We start from the raw sequence: 26,603 nt of genomic DNA, 5'->3' as shown, positions 1-26,603 counted from the left end.
GACAGGCAATCAAAATTCCCGTGCTATGGGATGGTAGGTGGGAAAAGGTCCAAAATTAACACTCGTCATGCACCAAATGCAAGTAAAATTTCCAAACATGTATGCATTTCTTTCTTCTATGGAACACAAAAAATATTTGAAGAATGCATTGACTTACTCTAACTTTATGGACAAAAAAAATCAAGGAAAACAAAAAAGGCCTTTAGGCCTTTAAGGAGAAAACAGCTAAATAATTTGCAAAAGGACAAAAATGCATTTTAAAATAAAAATAAAACTAAATATAATTTCATGGCTTGTAAGAAATATGTATTGTTTGGTAAATTTTCTCAATTCATCACGATGGCATGTGTGGTAGAAGGGTTCATTTTGGACCCTTCTTGGGATAACAATGAAACCATGTGCAGAGGTGCTTTGGAATTGGGATTTTCGTTCCTCAGCCTTCAGCTGGATATATTTTACTCTGGCACAATGGTTTCATTCTGGCAGATATTCATGGAGAAAGATGCACAAATGAGCTCCAAGTGCAGGGGAGAGATGCATCCACTCAGATCAGAACACTATTGTTCATCCCAGCAACACACAAGCAGGCAGCTCTCTCATGAGTCATATCTATATCTGTCATTACATACCAACATGTTCACAAACAAACAGGGAACAAAAGCTGACTCAATGTGCACACCAGCAATGTGGTGGTAAATACTGGGTCCCTGAAAACCAACGATTTCAAAAAGAGAATTCTAAGGGGTGAATTCAGTTTAGCGCATGGTATTTCAGAACAAAAAACAGTGTCTTATTCATTAAGCACCCACAAACCAGTTTAAACAAGACTTTCTAAATGCATCGCTACAGCACTACATAATGAGAATGTTGCATACTGTATTTGAGTTCTAATGAGTGGAAAACATTCCTCCATTCTATGCAAATTAAGCTTATTAAACATTGCACATTTTAGAGACTTTGTATTGATTATGTCAGGGGTTTTCAAACTTTTTGATGCCAAGAACCCAAAAATATGAATACCTTGCCACTGTGTGAGAAAAAATAGTGTTTAATATTTACATTAATAATAATAATAATAATAATAAATATTATAATAAAAAAAAATCTTCTAAACACAAGATCATGGAAGCAGTTATACATCAAAATAATAATCAAATGCTGTAAATAATAGTGTGTAAACAAACAGTGCTATAAGTGGGTGCAATTCATTCTTAGCCAATTTCCCCCAAAATCCAAAGATTTCGATCATAAAAGCAGTCCTCACCAGAGTCCGAGCTGTACATGTAGACGAACCTGGACCACTTGTAGTGCTCGATAACGCCAACCAGGGCATCCTGCAGTTCGGGTCTCAGCTGGATGACAAACTGGTTGGAGTTTTCCATGGGGAAGCTGGGCGTCACAAAGCAGACGTGTAGTGCACCGCAGAATGACATCAGCATGTTGACGGTCTTCCTGTCGTACACGCCGATGATGGCGTACACCCCTTTTGAGAACTGCGAACAGACTGGAGATGACAACAGAACACGATTTACAATACAGACATCACTCATGTCGCATTGTTAGCATCTTGCTGGTTTTTATTATTAATTTCCGAGAAGCAATTAGTAAACGTTTCTATGTGCATCACTGGACTGGAAATGGTGCGAATGGAGTTTCTGAAGAGGCAGATAATCAATGCACACAAAGGGTCTCGCTGACATTTACCAAACAGCAGGGTGCTTTTCTATCTCTGCTGCCTTGAACGATGAGTATCTTTTTTTTCTCTCCCTGTTGGTGGCAAAATGGCCTCCATCGGTTTTGAACCAGGTTTCCCAGTGTATTTTAATGCTGTATCATACTCTGTTGTTGCTATCTTTGCCCTGGCGGAGGTTATTTTTCACCGTGGCTCCGGCCCTCACGTTTCAGTCCCGCAACTAAACAGATTGAAGTTGCAGTCTGTTCGCTGCCCAAGGCCCAAATCCCAGCAGGGGCCGCCTGAGGGGCACGGGGGGAGTAGGAGCGATAGGCATGGCCATCACCCAAACTGCCTGCCCCATCATGCAACAGCCCACAAGCAGTGCAGGGTGCCAACTCCTCCAGCATGTGTGTTTTTGTGTGTGTGAGTTTGTGACCACTGGCCTTCATCACATGCACTATGGCTCATTTTAACATCCGGCCAAAACACTTTATCTGTATGATAGACATTGTCTCATTCTGAGCAAATTACATCTTATAAAGAGAATGTGATATTCAACACAGGCACATTCATTAAACTGGTCTCCATGCACTGTATATAAAAGTCACACGCTTGGTGCTAAAGCAATAATGAGTGTGGCACGTCTATAACAGACGCTGCCGTGAGCTCTGAGGTAATATTGGGGGGTGTTCTTATCACACGGCTCTGCTTCCTCTGTGACTGATGACTTGCACATTAATTCTGTCTAGGCTGAGCTTTGTGGACCCGGAGAGAGAGAAAGAGAGAGAAAGAGAGAGAAAGTGAAAAGAGAAAGGAAGGTGGGGGACTGAATCCCTCTGTGTTAGCTATTACCGAAGACATATGGCATATTGAATCGAGATCCTCATCATACCATATGTGCTTGTCTTGAATGGTTTCACATATTTAAAAAAAAAATGTTCAATGCATCCAATGTTAATAACCTGTGCTCATTCAACTACAACATATTGTTGAACTGGTTCCTGGCAACAGGCATCAGCAGAACATATTCAGTACCCTTATCTGATATCATTAGGCATAATTCATTATAAATGACTTAACTTTAATAACAGTGATATATTAGCCTACCGAACACAGCTTTAGTGTCTTGCTCATGTTTTTTTTAAACTTGCAATGCTATCTGAGATAGTCACATTGATGCACTTGAGAGTGAAGCGAGTGTGAGACACTCCTTTCCGGATCCTTTCCCTCCTATTCCATGCACCATTTCCTGTTGTTTTTCTATTTTCCTACCAATAAAGCCAAACCAACCTAATGCTTATGCTAACCAAGACTGCATTTATTTGATGAAAAAATACAGTATTGTAAAATAACCATTTAAATGTAATAACTCTAATAAGCTCGATTTTAAAATACTTAAAAAAATTATTTTTCCTGTAACGGCAAAGCTGAATTTTCAGCAGCCACTGGTCACGTGATCCTTCAGAAAGCATAATAATTTGCTGATTTGGTGGTCAAGAAACATTTCTCATTATCATCAATGTTTAAAACAGCTTAATATTTTTTGTGGAAATGGTGATACATTTTGATGAACCATAATACGTGTTGATTATGAATAGTTAAAAACAGCATTTATTTTAAATAGATTTTTTTCGGTAACAATGTAACCGTGTTTTTTTGTCACTTTCGCTCAATTGAATGCATTCTTGCTAAATAAAAATATTAATTTATTTACAAAAAATTAAAAAAATATTGCAATTTCCTCAATGAGTGTTTCTTCAAATATGGCTATTTTTGATCCTGTGGAAAATAAACTCTCCTAAAACATGTTTTATGAGTAAAACATTCTCACTAGTTTAGGAAATGTGTTAATTTAATCTCAAGTTCTTCACTAACTTTGAAGAAATCTTTACTAGGAACAATATTGTTTATCAAGTGAAGGACAACCATAATTTGTCATTTGAAAAGAAGTAAAATAAATATCCAGTGAAAAAAGTTTCCAAGACAGTTTTAATGTAATCCAAGCAAGAATAGTAACAAACGCATTTGATTTTTAATCAGTAACTCTATCTCAGTTCTCTCTCGCTCACATCTGCTTCCCTGTTCTGAAAAGTTCCCACTGACAGGGAGCACATGGCCGTGTCATCCGGCCCTCTAATGACAGGAACACACTGGCCGCCTGCAGTGGTTTGTGTTAGCCTGAGTGGAGGCGTAAAACATGATGTGAACACCTCTGGCCAACCTGTGCTTTCTGGCCCTGCTAAAGATCCTGGCAGCATCTGCCTGTTCTGGCACCATCTCGCAAACAGATCTCCACAGGTCTGTTCGGCCCTACCAGACCCTCGACAGGGATGACTGATGACTCTATTGAACGTTCAGCTTGTCTGTGGTCATGAGACTCGTAGAGCCTTAGCCAAGCTGATGCTATAAGCCTAGAAGCAACTGTAAAAATATCCTGTTGAATTTAAAGTTAGAAAAAAGAAAATGACAGCAGCTGTGGTTGCCAGAAGTTCAAGGTAAAAAAAAACATGGTAATTTTTCATGCACTTTCTTCTACATCACAAATCTCGCTTCACATTCCATACGTTAATAATTAATTAAAGGAATAATTCATGTCCATGTCATTTCAAACACCACTGACAGCAACAAGTATGTTCACACACACATCTATAATCAAACTACAGATGTTTTTTTCCCCCTCATCTGTCTAAGTGTATATGACACAATGTGTAATTGAATATTTGAAAGATTAAATACACACAGCGGGTCACTTCTGTCTTTGTGCACAATGCAGAGATCAAGTGTGTTCATGCTGAACATAACATAGTGAATGAAGCCAATCTACAGTCCCATCATCTGCTAGTCCGATTTGACAGGAAACGGACTGGTATGATTTCAGTTTCATTATTGAAATGCAATTTTTAAACTTTTAAAGTTTATGTAAACACAATTATTTTTTTTCCCCTTTTAGCATCCTGATAATGTTCTCCTTGTTTGTGTCCCACAAAACAAAGGAAGTCCGACATGTTTGGAACAAAATGAGAGTGAGGGTTTACATTTTTTGGTTAACTATTCCATTAAACGAGAAATATTTCACTTTCTAATTCCAAAATCAACTGGCAACAGTGAAGAAACAGTATATTGGTTGTAGATAGACTGCTGAACTGGCTATTCTGTTTTTCCTTATCCTAAATTACATCAGTTCCACTTAATATATGTGAGGCCAGTCTATTTAAACGGCAGCATGTCTGAGAGGTTCTTGCCAGGCAGCACTATGGAGTAAACCTGCTTTAAACTGCAGTCTGAAAACAGTCTCAGGTAGACTCCCTCGGGAGACTAAATGTGGAGACTAAATAGCCATTTCCTTCTCAATCTGTTTCACTCACTCACTATTTATCTTTTCCTCCAATCGTGAGCAGAAAACCTGTGGATTATTGGAGCCTGTGTGCCCTTTCATGTGCAGTTATTTGGTGTATGTTGATGCCTGATGACGTGTCGGTATATGGATTATTTGAATAATTCTGCAGTGGACTAAATTTTAAAGGACAGTGAGCAGCACCTCTTCCATCCACATCTACTGCTTTAATGAGGTGTTCTGCTCGCTCCTTTGGCCTCCAGTCCACTGTATAAACACACACACACACACATAGACGCACACACACACATCATATCCTCTGGCACACAAGCTACCTTCACAGTTCAAATATAAAACACACACACACACACACACACACACACACACACACACACACACACACACACACACACACACACACACACACACACACACACACACACACACACACACACACACACACACACACACACAAGCCTGTCCATACTCACTGATGGGAGTTACACGTCATTACCCTACACAGTGGAGCGTATTGCTGTGGGTGCTCAAGGGAATGTGTAGTAATAATCACGCCTGTATCCTGCTGTATTTATGCCCTAAGTGGACAGTTCCAGGTCAGCTATACATAATGTGTTATTTCCAAGGAATTCGACCTTTACAAATACAGTATGTGCATGGTACGACAACATAAGCCAGGATGAGGGCTTCTCATCATTTGCATGTACTGCATGTACTGTTGTTCATATCCCATGATACTGCCATTCAATCACAATGGCTGAGGACTTATCAATGTCTTAAAAAATTTATTTTGTCTAAAAAGGAACTGACATCCTCAAGACTAAAATCTCTAGGACACATTTTTCAATACTTTTTCAAAACTCTTCACATAGTGATGACAACAGCAATGTGGATTAAAATGTGGATCTCATTGCTTTGGCACAAAATGCCTTCAATGACAATATCTTTCAATTTACATGAATTCTTTTCTCACTTAAACACGAACACCACCAAAACTTTGTACTATACAAGCCAATTTGCATGATTACATAATCTTTTCAAAACTGTTAAACTAAAGTTCAAAACCTAGCACAACACACAAAATGAACAAGACAGTAATACCATTAATTGAAATATATTCTGATTTCTAAAAAATCAAATACTATCAAACAAATTAGAAATTTAGAAAAGTGTGAGTCTTTCAATTTCATTACCATTCATTCAAAAGTGGAAAACTTAATTTTGTACTGTATTGTAAACATGGACTATGTAATATACTGCAGTGAATTATAAGCAATAGAGAGTGTCAATCTTGTTTTGTAAAAAAAAAAAAAAATGTAAAAAGAAAACGTATAATGCTATCTGATGTTAGTGTTTTTTAGGTCTGTGTTTTATGATTGACAGAATTTTGTGATTGGGTGAAAACCTTTGCTAGTGTTATGGAAGAATGACATGTATGAAGTGTTTTGGTAGTTGTGGCAAACAGGATGAGGCCGGTGGCGTGATTGATTATGAGCGTCACCTGCGTGGCGCAATGGTTTCAAGGACCAGGCCTGGACTATTTTACGTTATGTTTTGTTTTGTTTATGTGTGTGCGGCAGTCGTCAGTGAGGGGCTTCCGCTTTTACTTTCGTTTTGTGTTTTGTTTATTTTAATATATTAAACTTGTTGAAACGTTCCCACCTCCTTCTTCCCTGATCCTTTAACTTTGTTACAGTTTTAGTGCATTTTGCACTAATACCATTAATATACATTTTCTTTTACAATACAATATTTTATAATTAGCATGAAACGAAAATTGTGCTTATCTTCTCATTCCTATTTTGACAAACATCTGAGGGAAACAGCAGGCAATGAGTAGAACAGTACTTGATTTTGATTGGATTATTGTCATTTGCTAATTTCTGTGATCTGATGCGAGTGACAGGTTGCTGAAAGGAAGGGGTTAATGTGCCGCCTTAGAGCCGGTCCGCACGTCATCAGAGGCCATCCCAAATGGCACCCTAAACACTTGCGGTCTTCCCACGAGTCCGTACTTTCGTGACGTAACACTGCTTTGACTGTTGAGAAGTCGTCTGCTGAGGAGCTCGCTTCAGTGCGGGCTCGGCAAAAGTGCGCATCGAGGGCGCATATCGACCACAAAGGGGGCGCTCGCGAGCACTCTTCTGACAACTAAAATGATAAATGGGACACCCTACGGTCTCATCGACTTAAAGTAACAACATGTAACTTTTCAACCTTCATAATATATTTCCAAGACCCTTGTGATAGTACATCGACTTACAATAGGTTGAATGAGACGTCTGCCAGAGCCTGACGGGGTCTGTATCGCTTTTACTGGCACTATGTAACTTCGGGGTGCGGGTAGTAACCAGAGCTCAAAAGAGCTCAAGGTAGTAATCAGAACTACAAAATTCGACTGCTTTACGGCATACGTCACTTTGCCCACCACTTCCTCAAATGTGGCCAACCAGCGCGTTTGTTTTCGTACGTCTGTTTTCGTCATGGCTGAAGCAGCAGCGAAACGTAAGAAGTCCAAGGTTTTGTCGGAGTAGAGTCGGAAGAGGAAAAGGGAGAGTAATAAACTGAAAGTCAGGACGAGGATCAATATTGGTCGAGCGTTTGCTCGCTGGCGTGAGCTAATGGAGGAGGAGTGTTACCAGACCGATGCTGACTTGGCCGTCATGCTGTTGAACTAGTAAGTAACTGTAAATTGCTTGCATACTATCTTTAGTTTTTCTAATCTGTTGTCTGCCTGGCTACGTTACGGAAACTATCTGGTCCTCCATTTATCTTCATGAATCAGCTAGTAGATGAGCGAATTATCAATCTGGTAGCTAGTAAACACTAACATGGTAGTTTTAGATGGTTAGGATGCTATCGCTATCATTCTCGTTCAGATTTGAGCATTGCAATCGACATGCAAATCGCAAATGTTTGAGTTAAAATGTTTAGTCTACTAAACATGTATAAATTATGAAAGGGGGAAGATTATAATATTGTCATTGCCCATATGAAAAAAACCTGCATGCTTCATATACAGTAACCGTAAATCATTTTACGACAGCGGTAATGGACAATTCCGCTTCCAACCTGTAGGGCGACCGCAGAGGAAAAGTTCCATGTTGTTGCTTTAACGGACATGTGTACGTGGCACCCGTTGTAAGTCCACAGGACTGTTAGTGCATATCAAGAGTGTCATTTGGGACAGGGCCAGAGAAGAGATGTTGTTGCGAGGGGAAGGGGACCCTAATGGTTTTTGATTAAAGATTATGAGGGCAAAAAAGTATTTTTTTTATTTATCACAATCTTTTTATTGTGGATAACGGTAGTCATGTCCTGAACCTGTCTGCTGACAAGGCCTCTGAGGATGGAAACGGCTGTTATCACTTCTGCAACAGGAGAACAAACCAATTTAGCGAAAGCCAGAAGCAACCTCTGAAAAAAAATCTTTTTTTCTAGTACCCAAACACAACAAATAGGCTGAGTACTGCAAGTCATTTTGTCCATCATGTTTGCTGCAATAAAAATGAATAAAATCTTGACAGTTTAAGCTTCAATTTGATGTTTGCTTCATTTTATGGAAACAGCTAAACTAAATTGTCCTGCCTGGTGGCTGACATTAAGAGTTACTGCTGTGGCCCTTAAGCATTATTTAAAAGCCACACAAACACTTGAACGATTTCCTTACAGGTCTGATTAAAAGTCTGTCTGTCCAGAACATATAGTCTATGTTTAGATTTAGAAGTGTTAAAAACGGTGTGAAAATAACTAAGCCATACCTCTCACTGTGTTTGATTGACCTTAATGATAATGATCTAAAGAGATACAGGTCCTTCATACTGAAGGCCACAAATAGCTCTCAATGCAGCAAAAGTGATCCAGTGTTGGGTGGGTGGAAGCTCACAGGTGCAGAGACCGTTGGTTTGGCCAAACGAGAGTTCACTTCTTCAGAATGAGTCACTCGCACAACCTGAGCTTGAGAGTGAGAGAATCAGATAAATATGGAAGAGAATAAAATCCACCTCAGACAATATGGCACAATATGACGGCAGACATGCTGGGTGGCACCACTGTGTGCTCACACAGCAAATTTCCAACCAATCAATGCCTGAATCATAACCCAAACTGTATAACCACAACAGCATAAAATTGGAGGGCAATAATTGTGTTACAGAAATGTCTTTGTCTTTCAGTTTTCTTTTGCTTGAGAAGGGTTATAAAAACAATAGGAATGCCATCACTCACAACCGAAGTAAACAAACAAACAAACATTTAACATGCTCCTTATCCCTTCCAACCCAACCCACATGACACATTTAAGTCAACAGGAGAAACCATTATATTACCTTTCAAAAAATTATGAATATATATATATATATATATATATATATATATATATATATATATATATATATATATATATATATATATATATATATATATATATATATATATATATATATATATATATATATATATATATATATTTTAACCCTCCAAATTTTTGAACCACAATACAGGTACTGTAATATAATGAAATAAAAGAAACAAACAAACAAACAAACAAAAAAATAGTTCACACTGACACCAATCTGCATTGGCAAAGTGACCTGAAGTCACTGATTACCCATTAGATTTGGCAGCTGATTCACTGTCAGTGTGAACGGCTTAAGAATTAGCTCAAGAAAAAAGTCTTTTACATTACAAATGTTCTGCAAAGTTGCATTTTAAAGTAAACCGTATAGCTTATGAAGAATTGTCTGGTTGACAGGAATGCTGTTTCAGAAACAACTAAGGATGTTAATAGACCATGACGTGGAGAAATTAACTAGTAACACAACTAACAGCAGCTCATCTGCTTCTACACAGCAGTTTTTCCAGAAACAAGCTACTATTTTAAGTAGACATGTTGGTTGATAAAACGTCACATTCTACAGCATACATTCAAATAGCATGTTTGGACATATCTGCAAGCTCTCACACACAATCCACAATAATTCCCAGCTGAAAACCCTTCCCCTCGAATGGATGGATATACTCAAGTCTAGGATCCTCATGTAGGCCAGAATAGTGTAAGGGCAAGCTGACCAGAGAACTTGACACCTCGGGTCTTGGTGTGCAGGGGATGAACAAAACGGTCACACTTTCAAAGAGTGCTAATAGTGCTGTGAGCCAGTGGCTGCTGAGCTCAGTATGTGTTCTCGACATCACAGAAAGGACAAACGCCATCCTCAGACAGGCATTAGTAACACGTATACGCTCTTGTGCTTAAGAAAAGTAGCTAAGGATAAAAGAGGCCGATATCAGCTGATATTCAGGGACAGGGCTGGTCTATTACTTTCTCTTCCACAATTTCTTACAACAGTGTAAATTAACCTAACGCCTAATTAAACGGATAATTGAGAAAGCCAGACCTCCGTCCACTCCAATCACAAGGCATCTTAAGAGATAGCAGCCTGACACACACACACACACACACGGATTGGAATCGGAAAGTGCTTGGTTCAGATTTCATTAACAAGTCTTTTTGTACTTCTGAGGAAACAAGAGAAATAGAAGGATGTGCTGCCTGTCTTATTTCGTGGAACCCGTACTTTTTCTCTCATCATATTCAATTCAGGCGGTAAACTCACAATTCAACTAAAATAAATTCAGTAGTAGCAGTAAAAGAAAACCACTGAATAGCAGTGTTTTAGTGCAATTTTCGTCCCCATCTGTGGAAGAATGCAAATGTTTAAGCAAAAGCATAAATAGTCATATTAATAGAATGTCATGAAAATCATTTGGTTTGCTTGTTAAATTACATTAAATAGAATGAGTAAATGTGGTGCAGTTCTTAAATAATTGGTGTGTGAAATCCATTTAAATGTGTGAAACACAAGTTTACTTTATCCATTTGTGTTGTAACTACATAAATCAACATCACTGTAAGAAAACCCAAATTCAGACTGACGTGTTGAAAATTATGATCATGATTTTCTATTCTATTTTTAGTAAATAAAAAAAACATTTTTATTATATAAAAATGTGCAGATGCACTTATAGTGCAGATGTACACGTCATTCAGAGGCCCTGTCCCAAATGGCACCCTAAACACTCTCGGTTTTCCCACGAGTCCGCATTTTCATGATGCAACACTGCATAGGCTAAAGTGTATGGGCGAATAATGTTTAATCACAGAAACACGCTACCGTTCAAAAGTTCGGGGTTTGATACAATTTTTTAGTCTCATACTCACTAAGGCTGCATTTATTTGATTAAAAATACAGTAAAAACAGTAATATTGTGAATAATATTTTTTCAAATATCATCCACCCCTCAAACAGTTTATTTCATTTTTTTTTCTAATTAATTCAAATATGGTTATTTCTTAGATAAGAATTCATATTTGACATCATATTAATATTTGTATTATATAATAATAAGAAATATTAATATGTATTATTACTGTATTTCTTATTGGTCAAATTGTGGTTAATAAATTGTGAAAATGTGCAATGCTGTTCTGTTGTCATATTTTTATCATCTAGTGGGCATAACTAATTAAACATTTGTACAAAAAGACGGCAACAAATTTGTTAAAAAAATATGTGGCTTATGTTTAGTTCTGTGTTTTTGTTTGATTTTGTTCATTTCCTGTTTGCATGTATTCCAAGTGATTGTTAGTTTCCATAGTTACCTCCTTAGTTTCACACCTGTTCATAATTCTGTTGATTACTACATGCGTATTTAAGCCCTTGGTTTCCTTAGTTCAGTGTTCAGTGCCGTTTATATTTAGGTTCATGTGGTTAATATTTCTCCTGCGTTTGTGTCTCTAGCTATTCCTCGAGTATTTTCTTGTTTGTGTTTACCACAGCAGCTGTAACAATATGTGTTTTTATTGTTTTTTGATAGGTTTTATTTAATTGTATAGAAAACTTTTCTTCAGTTTAATTAGGTTCAGTGTACCTTTTAATTTTCTTAGTGTAGTATTTATCGATTCTCAACCCTACACCTGAGCCAGATCTTACCCATCATAAAACATTTTCCTAACATGGATAATACAGTACATGATTACGTCTTCACAAGCACCAAGACCTACAGGGATTAGAATTAAAAAACCCTTCTTAAATTCTCTATGGTGATGTCAGCCAAGACAGCCGCATGTGTCCTCATTAAGACAGGAAGCTCAGGCTATATGGGGCATCCTCATAATGAAGCATAATTGGACTGCTTCCACTATTTAAAATGACTCTATATGATGGTATGGGGACAGTGGAGTCTCTTGCACTAGATAACAATGTCGAGGCAAGATTGTCTCATACTGAATTTTTGCTTCAGTTTGTTGCACTCATTCTTTTATTTGTCTTTTGCAGCTCGAAAACCAAAAGACTCCCTTAGTGTTTTACCACCTTTACATTCTTTGTTCTAGTTTTCTAAATAAAATAAAAAACAGAAAGGTTGTCATGTTTTTGAGGAGGAGAAGACAGTTGAGAGCAGACGTGGTTCTCTCTGTGTCTCTCATTAATGTAAAGGACTGTGCGAGACAAGGGAGTCTCTGTTCGTCTCAGACTGAACATGACAGCTCCTTTCTTTTCCTCATTGGAGAAGTACATCCCTCGCTGGATCCTTTTTCACAGCTCTTACAAAAACCAACAGCTATAGTAAATCAGAGATAAAAAGCCAACAAACAAATTCACCACACAGTGGACTCAATCACCTCACTATTATCGTTGTGAATGCCCAAAATGTATGAAATTGCATTGCTTTTCCTAAGCTGCTGGTGTGCAGAGCTGCCATGGTATATTGTGAAAGGCAGGTGTTGTTATTCATGTTTGCTTTAAGTCAAAGGTCACAATTAACAAGATATCCACATTTGGTTTTGGACCAGTGCCGGTCCAGACCGGGATTGGTTTCATGTGAAACGCAAAACATTTCTCATAAATGAATACAGAACAGTTCTAAAGTTTGAGGTTGGTAAAAAAAAGTATCTTATTCTCACTTACTGTGAAATATTATTACAATTTAAAATAACCATTTTCTATTTGAATATGTTAGAAAATGCTATGTACTCTTATGATAGCAAAACTGATGACTATTGTAATGGCTGCTGAAAATTCATTGCCACATGATTTTTCACAAATCTGTCTAATATGCTGATTTGCTGCTCAAGAAACATTTATTACTATTATCAAAATTGAAATCAGTTGTGCTGGTTAATTTTTTTGGTGGAAAGCGTAATAAAACATTTTTTAGGATCCTTTTGTCATGAACCAGGGTTGATCTCTCTCTCTCGCGTGCACACACACACACACACACACACACACACACACACACACATTCTCTCTCTCAGCTGATCTTCATCGCAATCAGCGTTCGCGCTGATTGTCTCCACACCTGTTTTCTCTTCAACCTGATTTTGCCTGCTACTTCTAGCTACCATTCTCCCTGTTTCAAGTGCCAAATTATTGTTGCTTTGGCTACGTTTACACATGGTTTTGAATCCGTCTATTTTCAGTTTTCAGAAAAGTGTTTGTTTACACGAACCCGTGAATATATGCCGTATGAGCATGCCAAACCTGTAGGTGGCAGTGTAACGAGAAGCTCAAGCCCACATTAGCCAATCAGAATCCCGAAAATAGAAACAACAGCAACGAATAACTTTCTCTTTCTGGTCGCACTTTTGACGCAGGTGCCAGTTCTGTCGCATACTGTGACGTCGGCTGCCTAAAACTCTGTTTTTCTCAGTTTACATGCAAACGTGCAAACAAAGTTTTCCAAAATCTCCACTCTGGCCGGAGTTTTTAGAAAGAATCGTTTTCAGAGGCGAATTTTCCGTTTGCGTGTAAACGAAGGGCATAAACAAGGGGAAATGTCTCCTTTTTTTCAAAATAACCATGTATGTGTAAACAAACCTTTGTAAGGCTTGTTCCTGTATTATCTGCAGTTCTCGTCTACTTGTCTGCTTATACTGTGCTCTGCCCAGCCATCCTGCTGCTCGTGGCCTTCGACCACTCCTCAACCTGCCATTCTGCAACTACTGGTCTAAGACTGTGTTATCCTCGCTGACCGCTGCTATCCAGCTCCAGGGATCTCCAGGGATCCAGGGATCCCTGCTGTTTCTGTTTCATTAAGCCAAGTCAATTATAATTGTGTTATCCAGTTCTGCGCCCGCCTGGCGGCTGACTGCCTTTGTTCTCTTTACTATTTCACGAGTTCACACTTACATACAATTAGAGGGAATAAAGTTTAATGCGTATTTGGCGTGCTCTCCACTGTGTTAATTATCTGAACGTGCTCCTCCCGATCTTTGTTAATAAAACATCATTAAAACTTTGTTTGTACCTGCATTCGCTCTTGGGTCCTCTGTTTATCCTGACACCTTTAATGTATTGAAAGTTCAAAAGAAAAACACTATACTTTTGCAACAATGTAAATGTATTTAGGATCACTTTATCAATTTAATGCATCTTTGGTGAATAAAATGATTAATTTCTTTAAAAAAAATAAATAAAAATTTAACGATTGTATAATTATAAACCATTATAAAGCATATAGGCGACCCAGAAGCTGACAAGGTGCATTCACACACTTCCAGTGCCATGCGACAGTAGAAATGAGTCAACTGCTTAAAATTCTACAAGTACAGACAGAACATTGATTATAATGGGAGTGATTTATCAGCTTACTGTAGGTTGTTTACGGTTACTAAGCAACAGCACAACCTGTAACAGAATTCGACATTGTGGTTTTGAAACTCTGATTGTTCTGACCTTTTCTGGAAAGAACAGTTAAAGACGGAACCTTTTGGCACTTTAATTGAATATCCTGCTTTAGGGAATCCTATCCAGATGATTTTGTTGTTCTGGTCAGGATTTGGAGGTCCTGCAGTGGCTGAGGGCGATCCCTCCACCGCTTCGTTCTCCTGTTACACAATAACACAATACCCCGGAGCCAACTCTCCCAACACTCACAATCCTAGAGGTTCACTACCGTACACATTTCCCTGTGACTGTACGACATGCTGTAGAGGGTTATTATTTTCTTCTCAGTGTGAAGTGCTGAAAGACATTTCAGGCTTATGACAGAAGCCGCTGCTGCTTATACTGAGATACTCTGATGCATATTTACAGCCATCTCCCAAGAGCAATCACATCAGATACGAAGGTGTAAACTACAAACTTTGAAAAACCAAATAAAAAGAAACACACGAACATACTTCTCTTCACCAACAGCAGAGCAGTAAAAAAACAGATGTTTCATTTAGAGCATTATGAGACTTTGCTCAACGCAGATCCAATAATAGCAACAGGAAATACACTCGATTCAGTTCTTTGTCCAGAAGCGTGCTAATATTCTTCTGGTCTGAAGGCTTTCTTTCTTGGAGGTCTAAGAAAGCACACTCTCCCATAGATCTTTAAGTGGGCTCTTGAGTCTTTACATGCAGGAATCGGTGAGCATCTCATATTGATTGTGGAGCCATTTGCATGGGGTCCGGCTATTGATCAGCTCACGGATCAAATAAAGGAATCCACCATTAACTGTGAGGACTTCAAATGTCAGCGAGACGGTTGGGGGTCATTGAAAAAATTGCATTGCACATTCTTCTGAAATTGGGAGTGAAAACGTGTCTATTCCTGGAAAGTGGGAGAGTGTTTGAAACAGGTCCTGGTTTATCAATTTATGTATCAACTATTTTAATTACTTTTTTACCACGAGGTAATGTAATTAATATTACCTCTCTAAATATACAGGATATTTAAATTTACTCCAGCTTAATATAATAAGAGTTATCAGAAACCATCCAACACTGCTAATCCAACACATGAAAACACAAGACTACAGCAGCAATTAAATCAAACATGGCTCTGGGAACTCAACAGAGATATCATCAGCTGATGCTGTATTTCATATAACAATGAACAATAGCAGCACACACAATATTCCAAACTTAAAATCACAAAAGACAGTCTTAACCCTCAGGTTCTGTTATTGATTTTGATGCTCTCCGGAAACCACAATTTTTTAGGGTAAAAATAATAAAACTAATTTCAAACTTCAAGTTATTTTAATACGTTTCTCTTACTCAATCAAATCCCAGTAAGCAAACATTATTGCGGCTTTTTCCTGCTGTTTTACCACAAAGTAAATGTCCACTTTTCAGAAATGTAACTAAAAACACACTAAAGAAAAATACAATTAATTGAACCGCATTCATTCATGTTTTATATCATGTATAATCTCTTAGACCCCAAACATTAATAACACATTAAATAGAGAAAAAAGATGAACATATTGCTTTTCTCAGCAGACATTCAAAGTGATTTTTTGGATATAATATTATGGACATCGACCTGAAGAATGAATGCTATATCAGATGCAGTAACAAACTCGTTTAGTCGATCTCTCTCTCATAATACCATACTCTACATAATACAACAAGCTTCAATGAAGCGACTCCTTCATTACTAGTCCTAAAGTGACGTTTTAGAATTAGTAACGGAGGCGTGGGCTCAACTGTTAAACTGTCAACTTGAGATTTGAATCCATGACGGAAGGAAGTAGTTCTGCACAAAAGAGGGATTTAAAAACACTCCATTGTTGTTTCATATTTATATACTCACGTGCCGTCGAACTGTTGTATAAACGCAATATCACACTCGCAGCCATGCGATATGGCTGTGTATCAGCAAGCTGTGATTACCTACAGCACTCGGCCACAGCCGTGCTGATATACAGCCATATCGCACAGCTACTCATGTGATATTGCTCATTTATCATCACTTATCTTAAGATTGGTAAGTATTAAGCTAAAATATCAATGTTAGGAAAATACATTTGTAACATTAGCTACTAAAATCACCTTGAAGTCTCTGAGACCCCTAAAGAGAACATGAGGGGTAGGTGTGCTCTCATTACGGTTTCCAATTATTAATAAAACTGTGCTTTCCAAGGTGCCACACCACTTCTTATTTAATCAACCTTTGCCCCAGAACAATCCTACCCCCTTTTCTGTGTACTCACCCCCCTCTGGTTCACCCTGGCAGGTGCTGACAGGGATGATTTGCTCTAAGGACTGAGCCCACACAGAGGGGGAGCAACTGAGGGTAACTCTCCTCAGGCGTCTCCGGACACACATTCAGTCCATGGCACAAGAGGCCATTCAGCAATACACAGAGTCGGGGCCTTCACAGCGCTCCTCTCACAGCTCATTGTGCGAGGGCTGCCCATTCACCATGCAACAGATCAGGACGGGAGCACAGCCGAGCAATACAAGAGACCTTCGATTATCCGGGACAAACTGCTGCAGCGTTTAAATACGACTGAGCTTCATAATGGGTCAGTGAATAACAAATGTCTTATCTTGAGGGAAAAAAAGGAAGACAGTGAGGAAAAAGTGCAAGAACATCATTGACTAATGAGCATGTTGAATTTTCCACCTGAGAGAACCCTGTGAAATTCATAGAGGGACTGATTTGTCTCTTCACTCCATTACAAATCCCACTGCACACCTCCAGCTCTGACAGAATCAGTGGATGAAGTTTAATTGCACTGTTTGGGGACCCTCACATTAGTGTTTGGATCTGCATCCTAATATCTGTTAATAAGGCCATTATGCAATTGTTTTCATTTAATCTGATTGCTTTTCCTCAAGACCAGAGAGAAGGCATGAGGTGCTGATGGACGGGCACACACAGAATGCATGAATAGAGGATGAGGCAGGAGGGTCTATGCGTAGCTCAAAATTCACATCAAAAAAAGAAATATTGGTAGCCTGGGGGAGACGAATCCTTAGATTTAATGTGAACATCTTTGATGTCCTCTCAGTAGTATTACAGAACAAAGAATATTTAAAATGCTACAGAGCTGAAAGATATCTGCTTACTGATTTTCCTACTCAAGTGTCTAGTTTGCGTCATATTTTTAAAAAACTCTATTCTCTAAACTCTATTCTCTCTATATATTCTTTGATGCTTTGGTGACAAAAAGAAACTGACAAAGACAGATATAGAGCAGTGTTTCCCCACCTTTTTTTTGTCTTACATTCTCCAACGAATAAGGCTCAAGAATCATAAGAATCATAAGAATCATGTTATTTTATACTGATATATCACTCGGCATTATCATTAAGTGGCTATTATTACAGTGATTCACTTTCAAACATAACATGATCAATACTTTAAGTACTTTCTAATACAACAGAGATTGTATTTTTTTAAGCATTTCTCGGTTCACATACTGTATGAAAAGCATTCTCAAAGAAAGATCTAACAATTAATTTAATTCATAAATGAAAGTAGGCTACTCCTGATTGGGAATCACTGATATAGACAGATATACAGATATACAGATATACAGAGAGAGAGAGAGAGAGAGAGAGAGAGAGAGAGAGAGAGAGAGAGAGATCCCCGGTCTATATCCCTATACTATATTCCTGCTGTTAGACATCTTCGTGAGCCTAAATAGCTTGAAAGGTACACGTTGTGCGCTTTAAGACTAAACACAAATATCTTACAAGCTACTTAATCACAAAATGACCCAACATAACTGACCGACAATCCTCAAAAAAATCCGCAAAATAGATATTAATTCATAATGATCCGCATTATAAGCATAACATAACCGTCTCATGATGTATCAGCAACGAAGCGCTCGCGTCCATGACGCATAATTGAGATTAATTGCACGCACAGTAGGCTATAACAAAAGAAACAAACAAATTACGTACATATGTGGATTAAAATGTGTTTAATTTGATAATTGTGTTATTTCCTAACCACATATTCCACACGCGCGTTCGGCGTAACACGCATTTTTTTTGCGTCTGACCATGCACTTTATGCAGTTGTGAATTATATAGGCAATAATACATTCAAAAACGTTTGCCATGCCAGATATATTAGTGTTTAATACAAATAAGATCGATTTAATCTCCGCGTTGTATGCGCAACAGGGAGACAAAACTTTCACATACAGACTTCTTCTTTTTATCATTCTGCAATCAACGCAACAGATAGACATGAACAGCTGCAGTGTGCTGATATTCACTACACACATTTTCTCTACACTGTAAAAATGGGTTGTACTCACAAGCATATGTCATGGAGAAGCTATTCCCCATTTTGACCATATCCACTTGAGGTACCAGTTTAGGGATATCCTGGTGATGCGAGAGCGCAAACCGAAACACTTCATATTCGTGTGATTCGGTTGGGAACAATCCTCCTGTGGGAAAAGATAAATTACAGAATACGCTAATAAAACAACACAAGCAGTTTTCTGGTAAAATAAGTAAATTTACTAAGACCATAATAACGAGTATTTCTCCCTTTTTTATTTTATTCACAACGCAACACTCCACCCTTCACTTTTGTAATTCACTCACCTATGTTGATATTACTTGGAAAACTGGAACCGAAGCACAATCCCAGAAAACTGGTGCAGAGCAGTGTGAGGCTTCGCTGCATATTTCCTTTTGCATTAGCGAAGAAAAAGAAAGCCAAATCCCAAGCATGGGTATGCGCGAGGTGTAGAATATCTCTTGTGGATGTTCTCACACTATCCGCACATCGGCGAGTGAACAGCGTGGATTACAGGTGCACCTCTTTGCTGTCCTCTCTCGCGCTGCGTCCTTGTGTGTTGCGCTCCCAGCCGTTCTTTCAGCACGAACAGTACTACTTCCTCTGAGAGCCGCGGACGCGCGCGCGAGAGAGAATGAGTGACGGACCCCAATAACCGTATTCCACTCCAGCACAACACCGTGAGTGGACTTTCTTCTCACGTTCACGATTAACCACTTACTGTATGATTGAATTACCCAGCGATCTTTCTCACGTTTAACTGTATTGTTACGCACAAAGAGACGATGGCGCTCAAGCGCGTAAACAAGCAAGAGCGCATACTTTGAAATGATGTTTCAGAAAAGTGCTTCTCAACCTTTGTCACTTCAAGGTCCTTCATTGTCAAAAATATTCGCAGGGCTCTGATATTTCTTCTGGTTTCTTGTAATTGACGATAAGCTGTTTTTTTTTTAACAGAACATGGAGTGATTATAAGAATGTATTGTGATTCCAGGGGTTTCAAAATCCCAGCCTCAGCCCATTAAAAAAAATAACGGTACTTTGGTAGAAGCCTACACATAGGAGCCTGATAAAAATGTTAATATTAAAGAAAAACGTTAGACGGACTTAGAGGCTTTTGCATCTGAAGTCTATATATAGTCTATGTAAAAAAAAAAAAAAAAAAAAATGTCATCGTGTCATCTTTTTTCAGGATGGTGTCACCTGTCAAAGAATGTAAATGCCAGCATGTTTCTTCCCTGAGAATTAGGCATGATATTGATTTAGAGAATTTAATTTAGATATTTCAATCCAGTTTAGGCTACTGCATCCGCTTTCACAGGAAGATGCAAACATTTGAATATGCTTAGAATAAGAATTACGTCCATAGGCGGATTAACCATATGGGCAGGGCAAGTACCCAGGTGCACAATGTCCAGGGGGGCACCACGTAAATATATACATATTTTTTTAAAACAAGCGATTCATTCACCAACGTATTTCTAGCCTAGGCCTATCCTTTCATCAGAACGTTCTAAATTCCCTGAATGCTTTAATGAAAGTTTATTATTTTCATTATTTTACAAGTTTTTATTTTTTTGTGGACGCGCGATCTACCTACTGCGTGAGCGCGCGCGTTTCATTTCAACGCCCATCTTACACTAGCGTGTCCAGCAGAGCGAGTGTTTTCAATAAATTCCAAATGGAAGTTGAGCGTGAAGCTAATTTGAACTGAAAACGCTCGCTCTGCTCCGCGCTAGACTAGTGGAAACGCACCATGCAGATTCTGGGAGTGTGCTGTGCGGTTTCGCCTGTTTTGCGTCCTTTCAATCGAAATGAAACTGCCTCGCGACGTGTGATGTGTGAATCCACTACAGAGCATCAGCCTTTCACATTGTAGCCTTGCAAAAAAGTTGCAGAAAGAGGCAGTGTAAACGAGTGCCCAGGGTGCACAAAAGAGTCTTAATCAGCCAATGCATACCACTAATCACATAATACCTCTCAGTAGGCCATATGATAATAATAAAAAAACTTTATACAGCTCACATAAATTTGATGTGGTTCAAGACTGTATATACCAGGGTTGTGTGCGCCATTCAGAACTAAATGCCTTTTAAATTGAGGTAGCAAACTGGATGTAGAATTTCAATTTGAATTCGAAGAAATAATAAAAAAATATATATAAATTATTATTTTTTATAAATGTGTATTTTTGTATTGTGTACTTTTTTTTTTTTTAAATAGAAACGAATAAAGTGTTGTCTGTGTTGATTCCAAGTAAATTCAAAGGCCCACTTTATGGTTTATCTTCCTTGGTTCACACAATATTTATACTTTGAGTTCAAATTTTGATGGTTTGTAACATGCAGGCTCAGGCACTGAAACCATCCTTTATGATGTTGCTGGGCAATCTCTACCACTTAAAGCTGCACAGCCGGCTTCACAGCCACTTTGAGCTGGAGAGAGCAATGACAAGATTAGAGCTTTTGGGCTGATTCAGAACAACAGTGGGTTATTTATAATCCACTGCACTTTCAGTGCTATAGAGATTACCTGGCAAACACTGCAGGAAACAACATGCCAGTCACTGTTGCAGCATCACAACAGTAATTCTCAAACATGAGCCCTTCAAGATGCTCATATTCTCATGGATCTGTGAATTACTGTATATATCATGCATCTAGGTTAAATGATCACATGTCTGAGGATACAGTAAAAATGCCATATGTATTCAGTCATAGCATTATCCTTGTTGATGAGCAAACCTATACTTGGGCCCAGCTCAACCAACCATAGTTTCTGCAGTGAAACTATATTGGTGTCAGGTGTTTTAAATGCATTGTGGGCTTAAATGTTATCCACGTTACTTTGTCAAGTCTTTTGTGAAGTTCCTTACTTGTTTATGAAAAAGGGCAAATCCTGTCTTTGACATAATTAGGATTAAGGATAAACTCATTTATCAGACCCTGGCAATTTCTCTTCTCTGGATAATGAAAAAATTGTTTTTCCTTTTAATATTGTCTCATGCAAAAAGAGGACCCAATTAGCATATTTTCACTGACAATACAATTTAAGCGATTTAATGGGTGTGGAGTGAGAAACAAGAGTCCTTTTTTTTCGTCTTCAATTTAACACGCACAATGCGCCAGTGATAAAACATGATAGGTACCTGGCTGCTGTGATATCTTTCAGACTATAGCACTGCAGAAAATGAAAGAGGACTTTTGAGAACTTAACATCACCAGCAAAGTGTGAAAGAGAAGGTATCATTTATTATGAACTAAGTTCAAGAGGAAGGCACACATACAAATGAGGCGAGATAAAGCATATGGGCTGAAATCAGCCACACCAGCTTCTTACCATGAAGCTCAATTACTCATTGGAAAGTGAGAAGGTGAGGAGGCCTTTCTCATTAAGCCTGTATAATATTCAACCCAAAAGACCTCTATTATACATCAAGGCAAAAGGAGCAAGTAGTTAGAGGCTTGGAAAATGAGTTGCACACATTACGTAAGATGTTTTGATTATTGTACACACAACTTGTTCTCCCTGCCCTGTGCACTCTTCTCTGGGGCCTACATAATTAATGTTATCTCTTTTTCAAGATGATGTCTGCTGTCAAAGAACTCAAATGGTTAATGCCAGAATGCGTTCTTTTTTCTGTGCATTAGACATGATACTGATTCGCAGAATCATCTTTAATTTATATATTTTCCTCCAGTTTATAATACTGCACACTGAAAAAAATACTAAGTAAAATGTACTTCATTTTTCTTTTGCAAGTTTTTGCACGTATATTTAAAAAAAATTCACCTATGAAATTAAGTAAAATCTACTTAACTATGTTAAGTAAAATCAACAAAGAAAATAAGTAACTAAATTCAAGCCAGTAACAGTTTAACTAATTTCTACTAAGTTAAAGATTGCTTTGCAGTCCTCTATTTTCAAGTACATTTTACTCAATACAATATAACACTGAATTAAGTCATGCTTTTAAAGTGTATATTTAACTTAAAACATCCAATACAGTAGATATTGCGTAAACAACATATCTGCATAATAGCAGAGATGTGTTACCCATCCGAACACAGAGACCTCTACTTGGTACACAATACACAATGACGGTAACATTCTTTGAATTATTTTTGAATATGAATGTGGAATAAACTCCAGATGTCACAAAACAGCCATTTACTAAACCTAACAACAAAAGCAATGAGAAAACAGTGAAAAATGCAACCTTATTAATTATTCATGTTCCAGTGCATGATGGGAACACCAGTATCAGAAAGTAAAGTAGGTTTTACTTAATTTTATAACATTGATATTTATAATTTAATTTAAAGCTTAAATTGAGCACTAATTTAGAATTTACTTTTTTTTATTATTATTATTCTTGCCTGAACTAAAAGATTTAGGTACAAATTACATTTGTTTTTTCTGTAGTTTTAATTTTTTTACGCATTTGGTTTCACAGGAAGACACAAACATTTGCATAAGCTTAAGCATTATGCCTATACCACTAATCACATAATACCTCCCAGAAGGCCAAATAATCAGACAGATTATATTAGATGTTAAATGATACCTATAGAAATGTGGTTTATATTTTGTCTGTCATGTTCTGTTTAGTTCATGATTGTGGACTAAATTGATGGCTGTTCAACCAAAAGACCAAAGACTGCAAATACCAAGAGAGATTACTTGCATAAGAGAAACTGCAGTGCACCATATGGTGGAAAAAGTCCCACCTTCAAAATAAAAGAGCCAATCGCCAGTTGGTAAAGTCATCAAGTCACTGCAGCTGCTGTTAGAAGCTCCGGTTCCCATAGAAACAGTCAGTGTCCTGAGATGTATGTTTGAACTGCACATGCGCCTTGGCTGGATCAACCTGAAACATATATATATATATATATAATTTTTTTAATGCTATTAGAGGATAATAAACAAATTTTTTGGGTTAGTTCATGTCAGTTTTTTTTTTAGTGCAACGCCAACATCTCAAAATTCAATCAACCACCAATAGAACCCTCCCTACATTTTTCTCTTTTTCGACAATATGTTACACTCGGATTTACTTCACAATATGGAAGAAAGACAAAAGTTCTGTCATGAAATTCTGGATGGCACAGGCTGATAAGTTCTTAACTCAATTTGCTTGCAATCAAATTATTCTCTATAGGGCACATCTGATTGGTTCCTGCTGTATCAGTAGCCAATGAACTTGTGTGCTCAACTTTCAAATACTTGGTTAGCATTTGCTGTAGCAGTTGCAGCGTGCTTTCAGACACTCCACCTTCCCCAGCTCCACCTGTGTAGATCTGCTACAGGTAATTCATGTGTGCTATATTGTACAGCAGCAGCTTGTCTTGCATGCATTGGCAGTAGTAAGTCCTGTACTTGCTCTGCAGCAGCAGCAGGGTAGTAATCTTTTCAGCCAAGACCAGACATATACAAGTGGTACTCACTGCAGAGTCAAATGACGACCAGCTCCTCCTCTCTGGAGCTCTAAAGGGGTGGAGGGATAGAGTTGTGGGTAGGGTTAGGGTGTGGTTGGATATTCTAGCTCCACCCATTAGGCCCAAATTACATTCGCTCCTCCTCATTACCATGCCAAACACTCAGAGAGTTGTCATGTCAGAAATATGGATTTGAAAAGAAGTTTTTGAGATTTCAGTATTTCTCCATTCATGCTGATAGAACTTGGTCTTGCATGCTCGAAATAGCTCATAGACAACATCAGTTTCTCATAATTAGTTTTTACTGTTAGCTAAGGATCCCTTTTTGACTTGTTGGACCAATGTCTCAATGCTAAAGATCGATATGAAGCAGGGAAGCATGTTTAACTTCAACTCTGTCTTAATTGTTAGTATTGATTTGCAACTTAATTAGACTTTGTGATCAATTGTGGTGGGGGTTTTTCGTAGGATAAAATCTGTACCTCTTTAGATTCAACAGAACATGTAGAGATAGCCAGGAAAAGCTAGATGTATTATTTACAGCAAGTTTGCATAAATTGTTATGGTAATGGTTTTACAACTGAATTAAATACCATATTTGATTGACTGGAGAGAATTGCCTTATCAGACTAATTGTCTCCGGATCCCTTTGTTTGCATGTGGCACAAAACATATTTTCTCTATTTTTGAATATTCTGAATCATGGCGGGTCTATAGGGACAAATTACACTGTTAAGAACTACGATTGACACCAACTGATGGAAAGGTAGAAAACAAGTGAGTCAAAGATATGTGTGTTTGGCATTTTTTTAAAGGCCTAAAACCCCCATCTGTCTCTCTCGCTCATTCCATGTTCCCGCCGGTATAATTGTCTTTCCATCCCGCTGCCTGCCGCTGGATGTAGGGCTTTCAAAACGTTACCGCGGTAATACTGATTGATGGAGTCGATACCTCGCCAGGTTCCAGAACATCGAACACCCCCGCACACAGACATGACAAATTTCAGGGAACAAATTATTATCGCTTGACTCATGATAAATTCCTTCAGGGAAAATAGAAATATTGTGAATACTTATGAACTTTGCCTGCCATATGGCGATTCATTTGGTATGCTCATATAGAAGAGGAGGAGAAAATAAAGACAAGGTGAAGAGGTGGAAACTCTCACTGATGAGGATGGATAAAAGAGAGATGGAGGGTATTCGACGGGTAGATATATATACTGACGAACAGCTATTACTTCTGAACTACGTCTAGTCTTTGATCCACATTTTAAAAAGCAGTCGAAATACATCTACACTGAAAAAAAAACTTTACACTGAAAATTTACTTAATTTTTCTTTGGCAAGTTTTTGCACGCATATTTTTAAGTAAATTTCACATATGGAATTAAGTAAACTCAACTTAACTAAGTTAAGTGAAAGTAACAAAGACAATAAGTCATTTTAACGTGGCTAGAAAAAGGTTAAGTAATATCTATTTAGTTTAAGTTTCCTTTGCAATATATTTCACTCAAACAATATAACATTGAATTAAACCACACTTAAGATATATGCTTCACTTTGAAACATTTAAGTGATTAATACAATAAAAATCTACATGTCTAAACATTACACAACACATGAACGAAGAGACCTCAATACTTGGTAGACAATACACAATGACGGTAACATTTGATGGATTGTTTTTGTGTTTGAATGTGTCATTTTCAGTAGAAAATTAACTCCAAATGTCAAAAAATGGCAAGTTACTAATCCCAACAACAAAAGCAATGATAAAACAGTGTAAATACAGCTATAAACAGTGAAAAATCAACCTCATTAATTATTCAAGGCCCAGTGCATGATGGGAACACCAGTTTCAGAAAAGTTGAGTAATTTTACTTAATTTTATAACATTGATATTTATGCTTTCATTTCTACACGGTTGAATTGAGTACTAATATTAGAACTTGTTTTTTTTATTCTTGCCTGAACTAACTTTTTCATGTAATTACATTTTTTTTTCTGTAGTATTTACTTCACCACAAAATCTTTTTTATCAGTGTACAACAGTTATGTAACAGATACGTTCGCCCCCTCTAATAAAAGGTGCAG

At 37.8% G+C, this 26,603-nt stretch overlaps 1 protein-coding gene across 1 annotated transcript in view; it reads right to left on the bottom strand.

The window, feature by feature from the left end:
• The window catches only part of gria1a (glutamate receptor, ionotropic, AMPA 1a), a gene marked incomplete at its 5' end in the record, with an annotated part of 68,693 nt that extends 49,237 nt beyond the window's left edge, over positions 1 to 19,456 (bottom strand). The window contains 3 exons of the mRNA XM_081382145.1: positions 1,265 to 1,504; positions 19,080 to 19,214; positions 19,375 to 19,456. Of these exons, the coding sequence (XP_081238271.1) occupies positions 1,265 to 1,504; positions 19,080 to 19,214; positions 19,375 to 19,456 (457 nt within the window). The remainder of the gene's footprint in view (positions 1 to 1,264; positions 1,505 to 19,079; positions 19,215 to 19,374) is intronic.
• Between the last annotated feature and the right edge of the window lie 7,147 nt (positions 19,457 to 26,603).

Source organism: Scardinius erythrophthalmus, assembly GCF_964197995.2.
Source record: "Scardinius erythrophthalmus genome assembly, chromosome: 13".
In the NCBI taxonomy this organism is placed as follows: Eukaryota; Metazoa; Chordata; class Actinopteri; order Cypriniformes; family Leuciscidae; genus Scardinius; species Scardinius erythrophthalmus.
This window is presented reverse-complemented; position numbering and strand designations above follow the sequence as displayed.